The following is a 17,097-nucleotide window of genomic DNA, read 5'->3' as shown; positions in this document are numbered from 1 at the left end:
CAATATTAATCGCAAGGGTAAGCGACCAAATTATATTGATATTGGAGACAAGCTACACAATATTAATCGCCAGGGTAAGCGCAAGGGGAATTGGTTGGTAATTCATGTATCTTACCTTGATCTCTAGGATGCTAGGAGAGATTGTGTTTTCAAGGAGTGACATCTGACGATTGATATAGATACTTACATGACATGGTATATGTCTATTACAAGGTGTTTCATTACACTAATTTGGTCATGTTTTCCGAGACGTCTATGCAATCCGATGCATTATGCCCCCCAATATCTAAAACAGATTCGATTGGTATACAATATTTTTTTACAATTATTAAATACCAGATTAATTTTATTATGGATGATGACTAGTAATTGGTTTTTAATGTATGTATATAGATTAATTACTTGGTATAGGAAGCTTAGAAAGCAACAACAACTATTCGTGAAGGTGTCAATGAGATTGGACATATTGTGGTCAACACTTCGCTCAATTTATATCGTGATGGACTTCAAGAGGTTGGGGAGGTTAAGCGTCTTGAAACAACACTAGCGAAAGATGAGATTGCTTACTGTGAGAGTGTTGAGGATGTTGGTCCGTCCACGAGCATCCCAAGCTCGTCCACGAGTGACCTAGGTTCATCCATGAGCTGGGATGATATTGGTCCTTCTCACACTTACATGGATATTACAAACACGTCCTCGAGTTGGACGAGTTGGTGTAATGCTCCAGGCTCGTCAACGAGTACTCTAGGTCCTTCTACGAGCTGAGGAGATTATTAGATATAGTTACATGTTATTATATGTTATGAGAATTTATGAATAGATGTATAGTTAATTTAATTTTTAATAAAATATTGTATTGTGTTAATCGTCTATTTAAATTTGTTATTTACGACTGAATATGTTATGTGCTACTTATGTGAATTGTATTTTGATACTGGAAAACTGGTTATTTGAATTGTGTGAATTGCTATTTTCTTGAGTAGAGAGTTATGGCAAAATAGATTGCCTCAAGATGAGTTTGTTAGAGGAGAGTCACAGATACCATCTATAACACTCTCAACTGTATTAGATCTCTCAATATTTTTCTAACTGTTACTTTACAAAATATCTTTTTTAATTGTGTTAACTTACCAAAACACTCTAGTCTACTCAGCCTGGTACTACTAGTTATGAAACTTGAGTCATCTCCATGGAATATTGTTTGTTTTGCTCTCATATGGCCAAACCCCTGTATGTCTGTGAGTCTTATGCTGATGAAACGTAGTACCATGTTCATGATCAAAACCATCAAATTCCTATTTTTATTCTTTTTTCTGCTATAAACTCATTTGAAGGTGAAATAACTCGTCTTACAAATCTTTTGCTCTCGGGAGCTCTACAAAATAGTTCATCTCAAAGGCTAGCTAATTTAATTTTCAATCCACTCATGTCATTCATAACCTCTCCAAATCTCTCGTGTTCATCATCTCCAATTATTGTTGAATAGCCAAATAACCCCATTCTAGATTATTCCTATCATTTAGTGGTGATGATCCACTTTTGATTGACATCATTAAGATCTTAAAAAAACATGTCAATAGCAAGAAAAATATATTTCCATATACTTCCTCACGTGTTTACACTTAATACATGTCACTCATTTTGTTTTTCATTTAAATTCTTGACTTTTCACTATAACAAGCTCACCTTTCGTCTTTTACTACTCAATCTAAAAAAAATAGTTCTTTAAGGAACTAATTCACAAAAAAGTAGAAAAATTAACCACTTGGTAGTATAATCCAAAATAATATATAGACTCAAGAAGTAATAAAAAGCCAAAAACTATCAATATGAAACTATAAATACGAAATCACGAATAGCAAAATAAATTTGTGTGAAATATTAACGATATGAAGACACGAAAAAAAAAAAGAGAATAAGAAAACTAATGAAATAACACTCAAATAACCCAAATTAAGCAAAGACACCATATATTTTCCTTTTGACTTTAGCTTAAACTAACAAGAAAGAAAGTATTGATACAAAAACTACCCGTTATAATTTTCAGAAATAACCCAACATAATACATCAAAATAATCCCAGAATCAAGATAAGTCACCAAGATGTTCCAGGAATCAAAAATTTTCAAATTTAAGTTGTCATATCTAAGATTTGATGAAAATCCCATATATATTTTTTATCAATTATATTTTAATCTTCTATTTTCCTTTTTTCTCTTTAAGTTTTTACACTTAACTCGCTTGATTTTTTATTTTCTCTTTGCTCGTAATTTTTTTTATTTGTTTATATATATATATATTTCTCAGATATCAATACTAATAGATTGTAAGGATGCAAATAAAAATATAATTCAATTCATGTACTATCATAAAATTTTCAATATCTTAAGGGACTTTATAATAAAAATTGAACTAATCTTTGATACCTTTCCGTGTTTTTCTTTCTATTTATACTTTGAAAAAACATGCAATATAAAACTTAATTTAAAACTCATAGCATTGATCTTTTATTGCATAAATAAAAACAATGAAACAATTATATTGCAACAAGTTTTCACTCAAGTATTTTAATTAAAAAATCCATTAATTTCTCTTGCTTGTGAGACCACATCAACGCATCGAGATGTAATATACAAATAAAAAAAAACAACACATGTATCTTATTGTTTGGAAGGGACTGAATGACATTTATTGGATGGTTCTTCCATCAATGGAGCCTCTTTGTGCGGCCCTTGCACCATTAATATATAAAAGTAGCAAAAGACTCGTAACATTGTTAGTTTTGAAATCCAGCCCGATTGACTTGAAACTGGAGTTAGATTGAGTTGAAAAAAAATAATAATAAAAAAATTCGGTATAATCCAATAAGATCCGATCAAAAACCCGGTTGTAACTCGTTGATTTTTGTGTCTTTTTTTTTTTTTACTAAAACAACGTTGTTTTGATTTAAAAAAAAGAATTGACCCGAGTGAACCGATGACCGAGTCAAAACCCGAAACTCTTATTTTAGGAAATCCATGTAATAATCATGCGTATGAAAACCATGATTATTACCAGGCCAGCCACCGGGCCGAGTCTGAAAACCATGCGTATGATTCTTATTTTAGGAAATCCATGTAATAATCATTGATTCTTATTAGTTGAGGTGCGCACAAGTTAGTCTGAACACCCATGTTAATCTAAAAATAAAAACTGAAGACTCATATGATTTAAAAAACAAGCCTTATTTTAAAAAATCCATGTAATAATCATTGATATTGTTTTATTAATATGAAATATATTTAGAATAATAAAAAAAATCAATTGGAAATATGTTTGTAGGAAAAAATATTTTTAAGTTACATGCATTAGATACGTAATTATTAAAATGAGAATAATAAATATCTAAGTATTTTGTGGTAAAATCACTAAAAATGAGGTTTTTTATTTTTTTATAACATTTGAAAAACAAATAATGACATGTGATCAGTTGCTTACTCTATTCAAAACTAAGAGGTATTTTGATGTCAAAATAAATCATGCACACACCATATAACATAAATAATATATATTGGAGAAATGTTATATATATATATATATATATATATATATATATATATATATATGAATTAAAATTGACATAATTAGAGATACAGGAACAAAATCAACTTAATTATTTGTAGATAAAAGAGCTATCAAAATCAACTTACAATTTTTGTATCGATATTAATAGAATTTATTTCGAGGATACGTATGTATAGTGTCAGAGATTAACAGGATTGGATTTTCCAATAGGCAACGAAAAAACAAAAGACAAATAAAAATAAAAATAAAAATCTGAAGGCGGAGAACCCAAAGCAGTACGTGCTTTGGGCTCAACTGCAAAACTGTCTTTACATGGATGGCATGGGGACTTCATCATCTTCACTTTACCATACTGCCCCTCACTCTTAAAAAAATAATAAATAAATAAATTTTACGTTTAAACTTTAAAGTAGCCATGGAGATTGTTTGCTCTTTAAAATATTATTTTATTTAGAGTTATATTAAAATAATATATATTTTTTATTTTTTAAAATTTATTTATTACATCAGCATATCAAAACGATCTAAAATTATACGAAAAATTAAATTAAAATAAAAAAATTTCAAAAATACTTTTTAAAAACAATAATAAATACACTCTAAACCTGTAAAATAAAAGAATCTCCATGGTATCGGTGAAGAAAATGCCTAAATGAAATGAAGAGGTTTAAATAGAGTAAAAAGACTTCTTTTTTTTTCATTTCTTTTAATTTTTTATATAAAATATTAAATAGCTTTAAATCTTGTTTTTGATTACTAGTTTGAATTTCCATGTGAAAATAATAAAAGAAAAAATTATAAGATTAAGGTGCTCGTAAATTTAGACTTTACTAATTAGTTGACTCGTGTTTCATTAAAAGCTTTTAAATATGAAAAAATAAATTAAAAGCTTTACTGTGGATCAATTAATTGACATTAAAATTAATTGTGAATAAAAAAGATAATGTATATATTTACTTAAATAAAATGAGAATTATATGTGCCAATAATACAAAAAAAAATATTAACGCTAACTAAAGATTAAATCAAAAAGTTGAAAGATAAATATATATTAATATATTCGATCATGAATTTAATTGGGTTTATTAACTTTATTTTTTAGAGCCAATTATTTATGTAATTAAAAAATAATAAACATAAACAATCACACATAAGTGATTGAATAAAATTAAAGAAAAAAAATTATCATGTTGAATTGTACCAAAGAACATATGTTAGTATTAGAAAAATATTATAATCTTATATAAAACCAAGTAAAAATTAAACGATATTTTATAAAAAAAATAACACAAAATATTTTTAATTAGTTTCATTAAAATTAAATACATGTCTGCATGTCACAAGTATATTTAACTAATCTATCTTAATTAATTTAAGTTCAAATCAATGGGAAAAAGAAGAAGAAGGAAAACAAAAGTTAAAAAGGGACTAGATGCCTAGATCTGACCTAATAAAAAAAAAAGCCATGTGTGGAGCTTTGGAAGATCAAACTCACTCGCTAGATCTTTATTAATTTGTTTTTATTTTTAAATAAAAATTGATGGCACATAATATGCCTACCCAATTTTTGACTATCACAGAGGTTACTTGAAAATCACGCGTGGTAATTTTTATTTATCCAAAAACTCAATTTTTTAAAACACCTAAAAATAACACCCTTATAATATAAAAAATCGATTCTCAAAAAACAAAACCCAAATCAATAAAAAAAACATAAAATCAACTCAAAAAAGAAAAAATCCCCTAACCTCGATCAACTTTTTTTCTTCAACATAGATGCCTTGGAACACCCAAATTGCTCTCTTATTGTTAAAAAAAATACTTTGACACCCAATGTTATTTTAATCAATAGAATCCAACCAACTAACTTATTTCTCTTTTCTGTATTGATTTTTTGACCGCTTTAATTTTTATCTTGAACTCAGGGAATGAAATGTAAATAAAATGAAGTTTTGGATTAAAACATATAATTATTGAGCTAAAAGCATCAAAAGAATTTTTAGACAAATCTTAAGGCTAAAAACCATTGACACATTTAAAAAAGAAAAAAAGCTACCATTTTTCTTCCTTTTTAGTTTTGGTTTCATAACTCTCAATCTCTTTCAAACAATCAAGTTAATTTTTTGTTAATAAAATTGAGCACCAATCTAGAAACGTGATATTTTTTTTAGACCACACTAATTCTGTAGAAGTTAAATTAAAATAAATTATAAAATTTAATTTTCAATAAAATACAATATCAAAGGACATGATAAAAAAAATTAAATGGTAAAAAAATTGAAAGAAGAGAAAAACCAAATTATTGTGCAAACCCACCTTGACTTGTGAGGAGATTAACAATAAAACCAAGAGCTGTTACAGATTTAGGATCTATTTGAGATTATAGTAGTGGTGGCGGTTCAAAGTGTTTTTCGCTTAGAAATGCATTAAATGAAGTTTTTTTATTTTTTAAAAATTATTTTTGATATTAGCACATTAAAACGATCAGAAAATATAATTTTTTTATTATTTTTTTAAAATAATTTTTAAAATTTTTAAAAACATGGTTTGCACTATTTTTCCAAAACACTCCTTTATTATTAGTAGAATATATATTCAATCAATATGATAATTGATCGTTATATTCACAAGTTCTCCATTTAATGAAAAAAAAGGCTTATGATACGGTGTAATTACAAGGATATAATTGGAAATTAACGCGGTGCTTGGAAACGGAAGAGCTAAATCTAGCAGAGAGAATTGAGAAGCAGCGGTGAGCATTCTTCTTCTTCTTCTTCTTCATTTTGGGCTTAAATAGTAGCGCGTTGCATTAAATTAAATCACACTCTCTATCTTCTAAAAACTATTTTTCATTTCTTTTTCTCTCTAGACTATTAGATCTCCATGGCTACTTCTCTTGCTCCTGTTTCAATCTCATCAGGTATAAATATAACTTCTTCCTTCTCTTCCTTTTAGCTCGTAAAGGTTTTTTTTTTCTTTAACATATAATCTTCCATGGAGTACTATTATTAAATCTTTTTGATCATCACAACTGAAGTGCGAGTAGAGAATCCTGAGAGTTTGTTTAATTTTGGGTGCATGTAGGTGGATCTCAACTTAAGGCACGTCCCCTTTGGTCGACAAAATCCATTTCACTTGCCAAATCTCCAGGACTGGCAGTTGGAAGGAAATCAAACCCAGTGGGAACCAGCCCCAAGTTGGCAGTTCGTGCCCAATACAAGTATGCTTGTTGTTCTTGATTCCCACATCCATATTATTTGATATCACAAACTGATAAGCCTTTTGAAAAATAGTCATCATGTTGGTATCCCTATTTCATGCCAAGAAATGCACGAATATGCTCATTTCCAACTGGGAGTTAAATGTGTTTGCCTACATTTTGAGGGTGAAATTTTTGCTTACGAAGTTGTTAATATTAGAGGGTTGTTGACTCAATTAGATCAGATCTCTGATATCCATTCTAACTTGGAAGAATTGAACCCCATTTGCATCCATCTCATTTTTCTTATCTGAGCCGAGCCCCTGGTTTTGTCTATTAATCATTTATGATGTTGTTTCGTTTCTCCCTTAGGCAGCTGTTGTTTAAAGTAGCCCTGTACTCTTTTGCTGTAACTCATCATCATCTTCTTTTGTTTCTCTCTGTTATATGCAGTGATGGTAGCAGCGGTGGCGGCGGTGATTTTGTTGCTGGTTTTCTTTTAGGAGGTGCTGTATTTGGAACTGTAGCATATATTTTTGCTCCTCAGGTGATTAGATTTCTTGCCTTTTAAGCTACAAAGTACTTAAATGCTTCGTATAAGGGACCTAAAATGTTGGCTGTTCATTGAAATAAATCATCCTGCATGTCTCAAGTTGCGCAACCTTTGCACACCAATTGGTAGGTACTGAGGTACATGTTGCATCGGGTCTAGTATAGCTCTGGATGTCTAAATGAAAGTAGTTGAATGTTCAATCTTCATGCTTCTCAACAGGCGTTTGCTTGTTATGCAGATCTAACAGTAGAATCTGTATGATTGCCTGTCTTTTTTTTTTTTCATTTTACTTCTTGATAACAATGTATCCATAGCCTACTGACTACTAATAAAATTAAATAGCATCTCATACTTTGCATGGCATATATTCAATATGCTTTATCTTGATATTTTCTTTGCTCTGCTGTTTGCTAGCCTTTTATTGCTCCTATTCTCCATAGTCTGACACGGGCTCTCCCCTTACCTTCCTGTTAACTAATCTAATGATCATGGCAGAACATAATTTCAGTTCGTCATTAAATAAACTATTAGAGTATCACTAGTGTTACCTTATTTCATTACTTGTAGCTGTCTGTATATATTGCTGTGATTTTTCTTTTATTTCCAGGTGCTGCATGTCTCGCCACGATGACTCATTATTACTGAAGTTCTGTGCAAGAAGAAAAATTGTTCATATATGCTTTATCAAATATATTGTTGTTGGATGGAACCAAAACGGAGATGTTCTTTGTTACTCTTGTTTGAGAAATTCTTATGGTTTATTACTCTTTTGAAGTAAAGGGTGTTTCTAGTACGAGCTGGTTTCATGTTTGTTTCCTTGTATTGTTCAGATAAGAAGATCCCTGCTAAATGAAGATGAATATGGATTTCGGAAGGCCAAGCGGCCAATATACTATGATGAAGGTTTAGAGGTAATTACATTTTATTCATCATGCATCTTTTCTGCTTGTTGGATAGCTATGAAAGAAATTTAACATCGGACATCCTTCCTTTTTCTGGAAAAAGCAGAAGACCAGGAAGACCTTGAATGCAAAAATCAGCCAACTGAATTCTGCTATTGACAAAGTATCTTCTCGTCTGAGAGGTGGCAATAATTCTCCTCCTGTGCCTCTTGAAGCTGATCCTGAGATGGAAGCTACAATGTGAGATTCGTTTCTGTTTGTTCATAATAATTTCTGAGACCATGTAATGTTTGAAGATCAGCATGAACCATGTGTTTTTGCCATTACTGTTGATTAAAGGTTGCTTTTTGTGATGTTTAAATGAGAATATGAACGATGTAGTTAGCTGTTTTATTGGTCTAAAAGTTTAGGGATTATGTTTGAAAGCCATATAAACAGCATTCTACAGCTGCTTTAGACATTTTTTTCTGTCCATTCTCTTCTGATCAATGCTAGAACGAGTCCAAAAGTCTTGTTTACGAGACCAGATGACCTCTTTTATTGAGCTGTGACTGCATCACGGATCTTTGAATTGATCCTCAGGAATCATTTTCATATCTGTGATAGCACCATGCTGATTTTTTCTTTCTAGTTTCGTCTTGTTTATTCAATTGGTGCCCAAATTCTTGGTGTCCCTGTTGAGCCCTGGTTTTAAGTCTTAACAAAATGTTTATGTATGAACTGCTACAAAAGGATGCTGGTAGGATGATATAAAACAGTTCTGAACTTCCAGTCAGTCTGTTTCCTTGACAATCTTCAAATCTCGGCTTTAGTATTCTGAAGTTCTTGCGTAAATGTATTGGTTATGAGGTGTATGTGATAATTGACTGCTCAACTTCACATTACATGTACACACCATTGATTGTGAAGATTTTACCATATGGTTGGGGCTTTAAGAGATAGGACCACTGAGCGGGGTTTATGCATAATTTGGTTGTATGCCGGATTCCTCCTATCCTAGTAATCTAAAAGGCAAGTGTTTGGTACTGTTGCCGTTTTTTGTTTTTAAAATTTTTGAAATTAGTTTTTAAGAGAAAAAAAAACAGAAGATAAAGAATAAACTAACAAGAAGGAACAACATAAGATATTTTTGTATATTATTTCTGTGTAGCTGCTGATGCTTGAGGGTATTTGGGAAAAATAAGTAGCAAAGTTTCAGAATAGGAAAACTGGTAAGAAATATATACTTTCACTTTTAGAGCACCTGCCAAATCAAAATTACTTTTTCATCAACTTCAACAAATTATACTCGAATTGTTCTTGAGAAGTAGCAAAGCTTGAAACCATTAGATCCATCGATATTCAGTACTCGGGCTTACATCTTGCTAGACTTCGTGAGCCCCCACAAGGCAATAAATAATACAGGAAGCATGTTTTCTAGTCCTGGCAACTTTATTTCAGATGCTGTTTTATGAGCTTTTTTTTTTACTTGGACACAAACATGGCCAGGAGGCTTTATTAGCAGCTTAATCAATCAAATCTTGATGAGCACCTTCACACAATCTGGTTGATTTAACAGCTCAAATGCTTTCTCGATATCTTGTAATGTAACTTCATGAGTCAAGAGTTCATCAAGATCGAATTCCTGTCAGAAATTATGCAGACCCGCCATCAGTTTCTCTTAATTTATGGATTCCTCATTCCAATGGTATGCTATTGTCAAGTAAGGTAAATGATTTTATTTTATTTTTCTAAAACAAATAGGGGGCGGCACCGTTCATTTTCTTCAATTAATACATTCATTCCACATGCTAATTTGACAAGGACATACCTTATTTTTGCATTTCTGAAAGAGGATGGGAAGGTCAGATTTTACTTTGAGCCCTCCAAAAAGGGACCCCTTTAGGGTTCTTCCACTCAACAGAGGAAGGTAATCGATCTTTACGCTGCTGATTCCTCCGCCTATAACAATTGTTTTTCCTTTTCCCTAAGAACCAGCATCAAGGGAGAAACTCTTATTGAATGGTGGTTTTCCGAACATCACAAATTGAGTTAGAATATGATTAGCTGATTTTATTGCTTTCTTGTAGCAGAACAAAACAGAGCATGGGTTAGAAGAGGAGAGGGATTATAGGCATGCATATATATATATATATATACCTCTTTTGTGGCTTGGATGGCTTGATTAATCAAGGACTCGGCACCAACGCACTCAAAGCAATAATCCACTCCCATTCCACCAGTCAGGTCTTTTATCATTTGCGAAATAGATTTATCCGAACACTCATCAGGGTTAATGAAATCGGTCATTCCAAAAGCTAGCCCCTTGTCTTTTTTCATGCTATTCTTATCAACGCCGATTATCTTAGCTGCCCCTAGCATTCGAGCTCCTTCTGTGACCTGCATTTACAGAGATTTTTGAGAGACAAATAAGGGCATCAGCAAAATGTTCTACACCCTCTTCTTTTTTTCTCAAGGAAAGGAAAGGAAAAGAACAAAACAAACCCCGAGTCCAACAGCACCAAGGCCTAAAACAGCCACAGTTGATCCCATTTTAACCTGAGCTTCCTTCCAAGCTGCTCCAAATCCAGTAGAAAATCCACATGATAAAACACTGGCATGAGGCAGAGGTATGCTTGGATCGATCTTGTTTACATAATTGGAATCAATAACCATGTATTCGGACCAAGTGGAGCAGGTAAACATGTGATACAACTTCTGCCCGTTGATGGACATTCTTGAAGTGCCATCTAACATTAGACCACTACGGCTTAAAGGGTATGTCAGGCATAAATTAGTGTTCGCTGATGTACAATTCTCGCAGGCTTCACACTCTGCTATCATTGTTGGTATCACATAATCTCCTTCTTCAAGACCATTGACTTCATCCCCGAAGCTCTCCACCATTCTTCAATGGCAGTACAATTCAAGTTACTGTAAGATATCAGCTCTTTATTCATCAAAAGCTAGCTACCCCAGCCTTTGAGTACTAGTCTTGATATATGTAGTAAGAAGAGGGCTTACCCAACGCCTTCGTGGCCCAGGACTCGAGGAAAAAGTGGCTGGAAAAGGAGATAAAATGGTGAAACAAAGTATGCTGGAAAGACATTAATAATAATTATGCAAGGATGATCATGAAAATCAAGTAAATTGTATTACAACAGGATCTCCTTTGCGTCTGGCACGTAAGACATCAGTGTGACACACGCTTGCATATAGCATCCTCACTCGAACTTCAGTTGATTTTGGTGGTTCTATTTGTATCTCTTCAACCTTCAATGGCTCCCCACTTCCCCATATTACTGCCGCTGTCAGAAGAAGCCCAGATGGCAAGTTAACGACTGAAAGCAAAGGAATTATGCGCAACACACATGAAGCAAACTCATTCATCAGCATACCTTTACATGTTATAATCTGTGAGCTGCGGCTCTTTGACATTGCCGAGGAATGCTTCTGCAGTGCAGGCAGCTAACAAATCTAAAGTAGGAGTTTTGATTTTAGAATATGGATTGCTGAGGAATGCTTTTGCTTATGCTGTGCAGGCAACCAACAAATCTAATGTAGAGAGAGAAAAGGGTAGAATGGGACAACTCCTCCGGACCTAGTTCAGACCTCACCTGACCTTAATTTAGGATTTGGACTCCTCCCTCCTCTATCTGTACCTTATGCAATGTTACGGCAGTTGTTTTACAACTAGTGTTTATTTCTGTGTTTGAATTGTTTTTTTTTAAATTATTTTTTATTTAAAAAAATATTAAATTGATTTTTTTTAATTGTTTCTAGAAGATTTTGATTTTCTAATATTAAAAAAAAATAAAAATATTTTACTATATTTTAAATTAAAAAATATTTTTTAAAAGCGCATCACAATACCAAACACATAAATTATTTTTTGTTTGAAAAATAATATTAAATTAATATTTTTTTTAATATTTTTTTTGAAGATATTGACATGTTAATATTAAAAATAAAAAATAATTAAAAAATATTTTAATTTATTTTAAATTAAAACTTCTAATATGAGCTTTCAATTAGTTTATGATAAAAGACGTGTGGGGTCTAAATTAACGAGACTTGAAAACCATACCTATATAAGAAAAAGGTTGTCTTTCTTGTTTATGATACTTTGTCATAAAGAATAACAACTCTATCGGTTTTGTTGAATTATTTTATATTAAAAACTAAAAATTAATTTATTGGTGTTGATCTTATTTGGTCTGGTTTAATTTAATTTTGGTATGATTCGGTTTTAATTCAGTTATTTTATATTAAAAATAAAAAACTATATTATTTTTTTGGGGGATTTTTTGGATTTTTTAATGGGCTTGGTTTCAGTTTGGTTCGGGTTTTTTCGGTTTGGTTTTTTATTTTTTTGGTTTGGTTTGGTTTTTCAGTTTCAGCTTTATGAAACCGAAACAAATATTTTTCTAAATATTTTAATCGGTTCAATCGATTTTTTTTATAGTTTAGTTTTCTCAATTTCTTTTTAATTTTCTTGATTTAATTAGTTTTTTTATTTTTTTCTCGCCTCTAATTACAAACCTCATGTTTCATGCACCAAAATAGTATAATAAATTAATCAGGAAATTAAAGGGATTCGTTCAAAACAGTGATGCTACGTATGAAAACATTTGAATTGCGCTTTTATTTACAATTTATCACCTCATGATTGACCCAAGACCAAGTTGCTCAATAATAGAGCATGCCCTGTGGTCCCCATCAATATTAATAAACAGATGGACGAGATCATAGAGCATATCTTTATATATAGAAAATTAATGGTCACCGATCACCCACCTACTGACGTGTACATATTAGTATGGTACAAATATCATACACGATACTTGTGAAGTTAATTAGTTCTTGCTTCTGCTGTCGGAATTAATATAGTATTATGTTATAGATCATTGCTCTGCCCACCACGTCACTTGTTGATGTCCAAGTTTTGTCACGTTCAAGTTTAATGTCTTATTTTTGTGTTTGAATTGGTTTTTTAAATTATTTTTTTATTTATTTTTAAGTGTTTTTAAAAGATTTTAATGTTCTAATATTAAAATAAAAATTTTAAAAAATATTTTGATGTATTTTAAATTGAAAAAAAACAAGCACCACAATACCAAATACAAATTATTTTTTGTTTGAAAAAACATTAAATTGATATTTTTAAAATATTTTTAGAAACTTTTGACATGGTAATATTAAAAATAAAAAAAAATTAAATACAAAAAATATTTTTGAAAAACAAGCACAACAATACTAAACATATAAATTATGTTTTGTTTGAAAAACTATTAAACTTATATTTTCTTTCAATGTTTTTAGAAGATTTTGAATGTTAAAAATAAAAAATAATTTAAAAAAAATATATTAATGTATTTTAAATTCAAACTTATTATAGGAGCCTTCAATTAGTTTAAATAAAAATAATTTATGATAACATATGTCAAGAAATTATAATTCAAATTTTATACTTATTGATTAAAATTTAAATACATTGACACAAAAACAATTTATATGGATTAACCATATAATTTACATTGTCGTTGATTGATTGGTTTTTCAATAGCAATAATAATTAATAGATTAACGAGAAAGGATAAAAAAGTGATGGGTGTTAGTGGTGTCATCCTCAGTAAAAATAAGAGCGGATCTTACTTTTGGTTTGCTATCTAATAATTATAAATTTGAGTTATTATAGGGTTATTGAGGGTTTATATAGTTATTAATTTCAAGGCATATAAAATTAGTCAACGTACATTGTTGGTTAATTTCGCAAGTGCACGAATCGTAACAAGTAATAAAGTGATGAGTAGAATATCGTCCCACGAGAATTTGTAAAAATTACTACTAATTACCAAAGTCTTTTAAATTATGATCTATTTGAGGAATCGAATGAGATAGTTTTGAAAACATAAATTAATAATTAAAAACAAACAACTAGCTGATTAAATATTATTGAATTCAATTCTATTGGTTCTAGGATTTATGACTTACCGTAACTATTCCTATGTGAACTTTCTCAATTGAATTAATTACTCCTAGCGTTGATAATCATATTTTTTCTAATTTAAACACTAACCTCTCTCGAGTATCAATGAATTATTTCGACAAACAAACTTCATATACTCTACGGAATTTCTGAACTTTTCAAAATTTATTAAGTACCGTAAAACCTTTAACGATTACAAAAGTTCCTAGGATACCTCTATTCTATAGATTTCTTAAGGCATTTCAAATAATGGCTAAAATAATTATCACTTCTCAGTCTCAAATTGAATTCCAAATCATGCAGATGTTGGCCAAACATACACAAGCATTAAACATAGAATGAAATACTCAACAACTAATGTAATAATTCAATCAAAGAAATTGTTCACATATTCATAGTAAGGTTACATAAAAAATCCCAAAATAAAAGTCTACTCCATAGTTAAATTATAGATAAACAAACTTGATACAATGACCATCACTCAAAAGTAGAGAATGGCAGTATAATAGATAGGTGTCCGCCAAACTTCTCTGATTTTCATCCCCCTGTTTGTCTTTGTTTTTGTCTCCACTTTGTCTCTCTTTTTGTGCCGCCTCCTCTCTTTTTTTTTGTGTATTATGTGGCTTCTCTATGTTTCTCTGTGTGCCCCGCTGAACCATTCTTTTTCTCTTTTATATTCTAGCCTTTTTACCCCCAGATGGAAAGAAGAAAATTTCCTTCTTTGTTTTGTAATCCTTTCCTATAGGGTATCGCGGGCAAGATTTGAGGCAGGAAACGTGTGAATTCAAAGATCTCTATTTATGGAGAAATTATAGAAAATTGAATCTTTTTTCTAACGACACCGATCTTGTAATTTTTGGACCTCTAAGACTTGAGATACGGGCCATAACCCGAGATAGCATTTGGAGTGCAGGGAGTTTGGGTCTGATTCAATCCCTGCTTTTCGACTCGGTTTTTGGGCTTCAAAACAACAAAACTGAGTTCTATACCCTTCATATGTTTTATAGACCTTCATCTCAAATATTTGAAAATGGTGAAGAACGCCTGCAACTGAGTTGTATAGCTTCCTTTGCAGCCCAAAATCAATCAATGTTTGGTTTTATTGCCGGATTTGCTTACTCAGTAATCTAGTATCTGAAAACACATTAATTTCCCACGAGGTCAATAGTTCAAAAAGGGATCCAAAATTCTAATTAACTTGTGCATCACATCCAAAATATTTTAAAATCAAGCATGAATAGTGGAAAATATACATGCTAAAAATTCCCTTATCATACACAGAAGCTAACCAAACATGTATGTTAATAATAATAATAAAAAAAAGTGGAGACATTAAAGTTGTAAGTAACAAAACTTGGACATCAACGAGTGACGTGTTGTGTAGAGCAATGGTCTTCAATATAACTTTCGAGGTGATTGACGGATTGAATGTTGTTGACAAGGATTAATTCTTGGTTTAGGAAATATTACAAAGCAAGAAAACTAGAAATCAGGGCTGTACATGTAAATATACAAGTTTTATGTAATAAAGAAAGAGCATAATGAATTGATACAAACAATTATCTCTGAACTACTCAGACACTATTGACATGGTATCAGAGCAGACGATCCGAATCTAAACCTTTTTCAAATCACAGACAACCTAAAACATTGGTAGAACCAAACCCATCAAACCATGCTCAGATTACAACCACAAATTCCAGAATCGACACTCAAACCAACTTTACCCAAAACCCTGACCTACCAATTGTCGTTCCTGGAATCAAACTTAATGGCTAGAATTATGAACTATGGTCACAAATCATGGAGATGTTTATCTCTGGTAGAGACAAACTTGGATTAATCACCGACGAAATCAGACAGCCAATACTTACCGACCCAACATACAGTAAATGGAGAGCAGAAAATGCAATTGTTAAAGGTTGGGTTATCAATTCCCTAACCCCAGATTTAATTTGAAATTTTATCAGGTTTCCTACAACTAAAGGTGTTTGGGATGCCATTGCCACAACATACTTCAATGGAGGAGAAAATGTCCAGGTATAAGACCTAAAACGAAAAGTCAGTCGAACCACACAAGGGAGGGGTTCTTTAGAAGACTACTACACTGGCTTACAATCTCTATGGCAGAGATTCACTACAGACGTCTAAATCTCATGACATGCGATGAGGACATACAGAAATACAACAAATTAATTCAAGAATATCGAATTTAAACCTTCTTGGATGGTTTGGATGATCAATTTGATCAGACCTGCCGAGATATTCTTCAACAGATCCCTCTACCATCGATCGAGCAGCCTTCGCTCAAGTAAGAAGAGAGAACACTAGACGAATTGTGATGATGGATGTCGCACATGCCTCGTGCGGCGTCGATGATGATTTTTGTTGCTTGTTTGATTGATTTGGGAGTTACCACCTAGTATTTGATTAAAGATTACTAGGAAACCCGGATGTACTGGTCATTATCAGAGATTCACGGGTAAGGAACTGGTTGTGACTAGAAAAGGTATTAGCACCCCTAGCACACCCTAACTGAGGTAAGTTGCTTCGTGGTTTTGATATATTATAGAAGTTTTAAAGGTTTTGTCTTTTCATCGGATATCAGAAATATGTCTTACATATAAGCTTGTAATCCTTAACCATGAGCGAATCAAAACATTAAATTCTTCTTGTCTTTTTAGTTTTTTTTTTTGTCGTTTTGGTTTTATAAAAAAAACACATAAAAAAAGATACAAACACCCACACACCACTTTTCACTATTTTTACTCGTACACACCCACAACTACATATTACAAAAATAAAAAATTCAAAATAAATCAAATACAATTCAAAAATTACAAAATAAACCCCAAAAATCCAGGAACTGTCGGAAAGCCTTCTGGGATCTACAAGAAAAGTGGCGGCACGTC

The 17,097-nt window shown here is 31.5% G+C and overlaps 2 protein-coding genes across 7 annotated transcripts in view; one reads left to right on the top strand and one right to left on the bottom strand.

The window, feature by feature from the left end:
* Positions 1–6,220: 6,220 nt before the first annotated feature.
* Positions 6,221–8,677, top strand: LOC7459196 (uncharacterized). Its single transcript, XM_024591623.2, has 6 exons — positions 6,221–6,315; positions 6,433–6,483; positions 6,648–6,783; positions 7,216–7,309; positions 8,146–8,226; positions 8,324–8,677. The coding sequence occupies exons 2-6, from the start codon at positions 6,447–6,449 to the stop codon at positions 8,459–8,461; spliced, it is 486 nt and encodes a 161-aa protein (XP_024447391.1). The 5' UTR covers positions 6,221–6,315; positions 6,433–6,446; the 3' UTR covers positions 8,462–8,677.
* A 772-nt stretch (positions 8,678–9,449) lies between these two features.
* The window catches only part of LOC7491072 (8-hydroxygeraniol oxidoreductase), a 44,574-nt gene continuing 36,926 nt past the window's right edge, over positions 9,450–17,097 (bottom strand). Inside the window, exons 2-8 of one of the 6 annotated variants that reach the window (XM_052449564.1) lie at positions 11,595–11,673; positions 11,356–11,537; positions 11,221–11,258; positions 10,702–11,104; positions 10,357–10,596; positions 10,028–10,183; positions 9,450–9,841 (exon numbers count right to left, since the gene is read on the bottom strand). In XM_052449564.1, coding sequence (XP_052305524.1) covers positions 9,731–9,841; positions 10,028–10,183; positions 10,357–10,596; positions 10,702–11,104; positions 11,221–11,258; positions 11,356–11,537; positions 11,595–11,634 — 1,170 coding nt within the window. In that variant the 5' untranslated portion in view covers positions 11,635–11,673 and the 3' untranslated portion in view covers positions 9,450–9,730. Of the gene's footprint in view, positions 9,842–10,027; positions 10,184–10,356; positions 10,597–10,701; positions 11,105–11,220; positions 11,259–11,355; positions 11,538–11,594; positions 11,873–17,097 lie in introns of those variants that run through there. The other 5 variants (XM_052449565.1, XM_024591621.2, XM_002325410.4 and 2 more) reach the window with 5 other exon arrangements.

The sequence above is a fragment of the Populus trichocarpa genome, chromosome 19 (genome assembly GCF_000002775.5).
Source record: "Populus trichocarpa isolate Nisqually-1 chromosome 19, P.trichocarpa_v4.1, whole genome shotgun sequence".
NCBI classification, from domain to species: Eukaryota; Viridiplantae; Streptophyta; class Magnoliopsida; order Malpighiales; family Salicaceae; genus Populus; species Populus trichocarpa.
Note: the sequence above shows the minus strand (reverse complement) of the source record. Positions and strands in the feature narration are given on the sequence as shown.

What these genes read in the sequence shown, in the direction of transcription:
- LOC7459196 (XM_024591623.2), top strand. Translation starts at nt 6,447, where the DNA reads ATGGCTACTTCTCTTGCTCCTGTTTCAATCTCATCAG. An exon ending in TCCTGTTTCAATCTCATCAG is followed by an intron (nt 6,484 to 6,647) that starts GTATAAATATAA and finishes GGGTGCATGTAG; the next exon opens with GTGGATCTCAACTTAAGGCA. An exon ending in GCAGTTCGTGCCCAATACAA is followed by an intron (nt 6,784 to 7,215) that starts GTATGCTTGTTG and finishes TGTTATATGCAG; the next exon opens with TGATGGTAGCAGCGGTGGCG.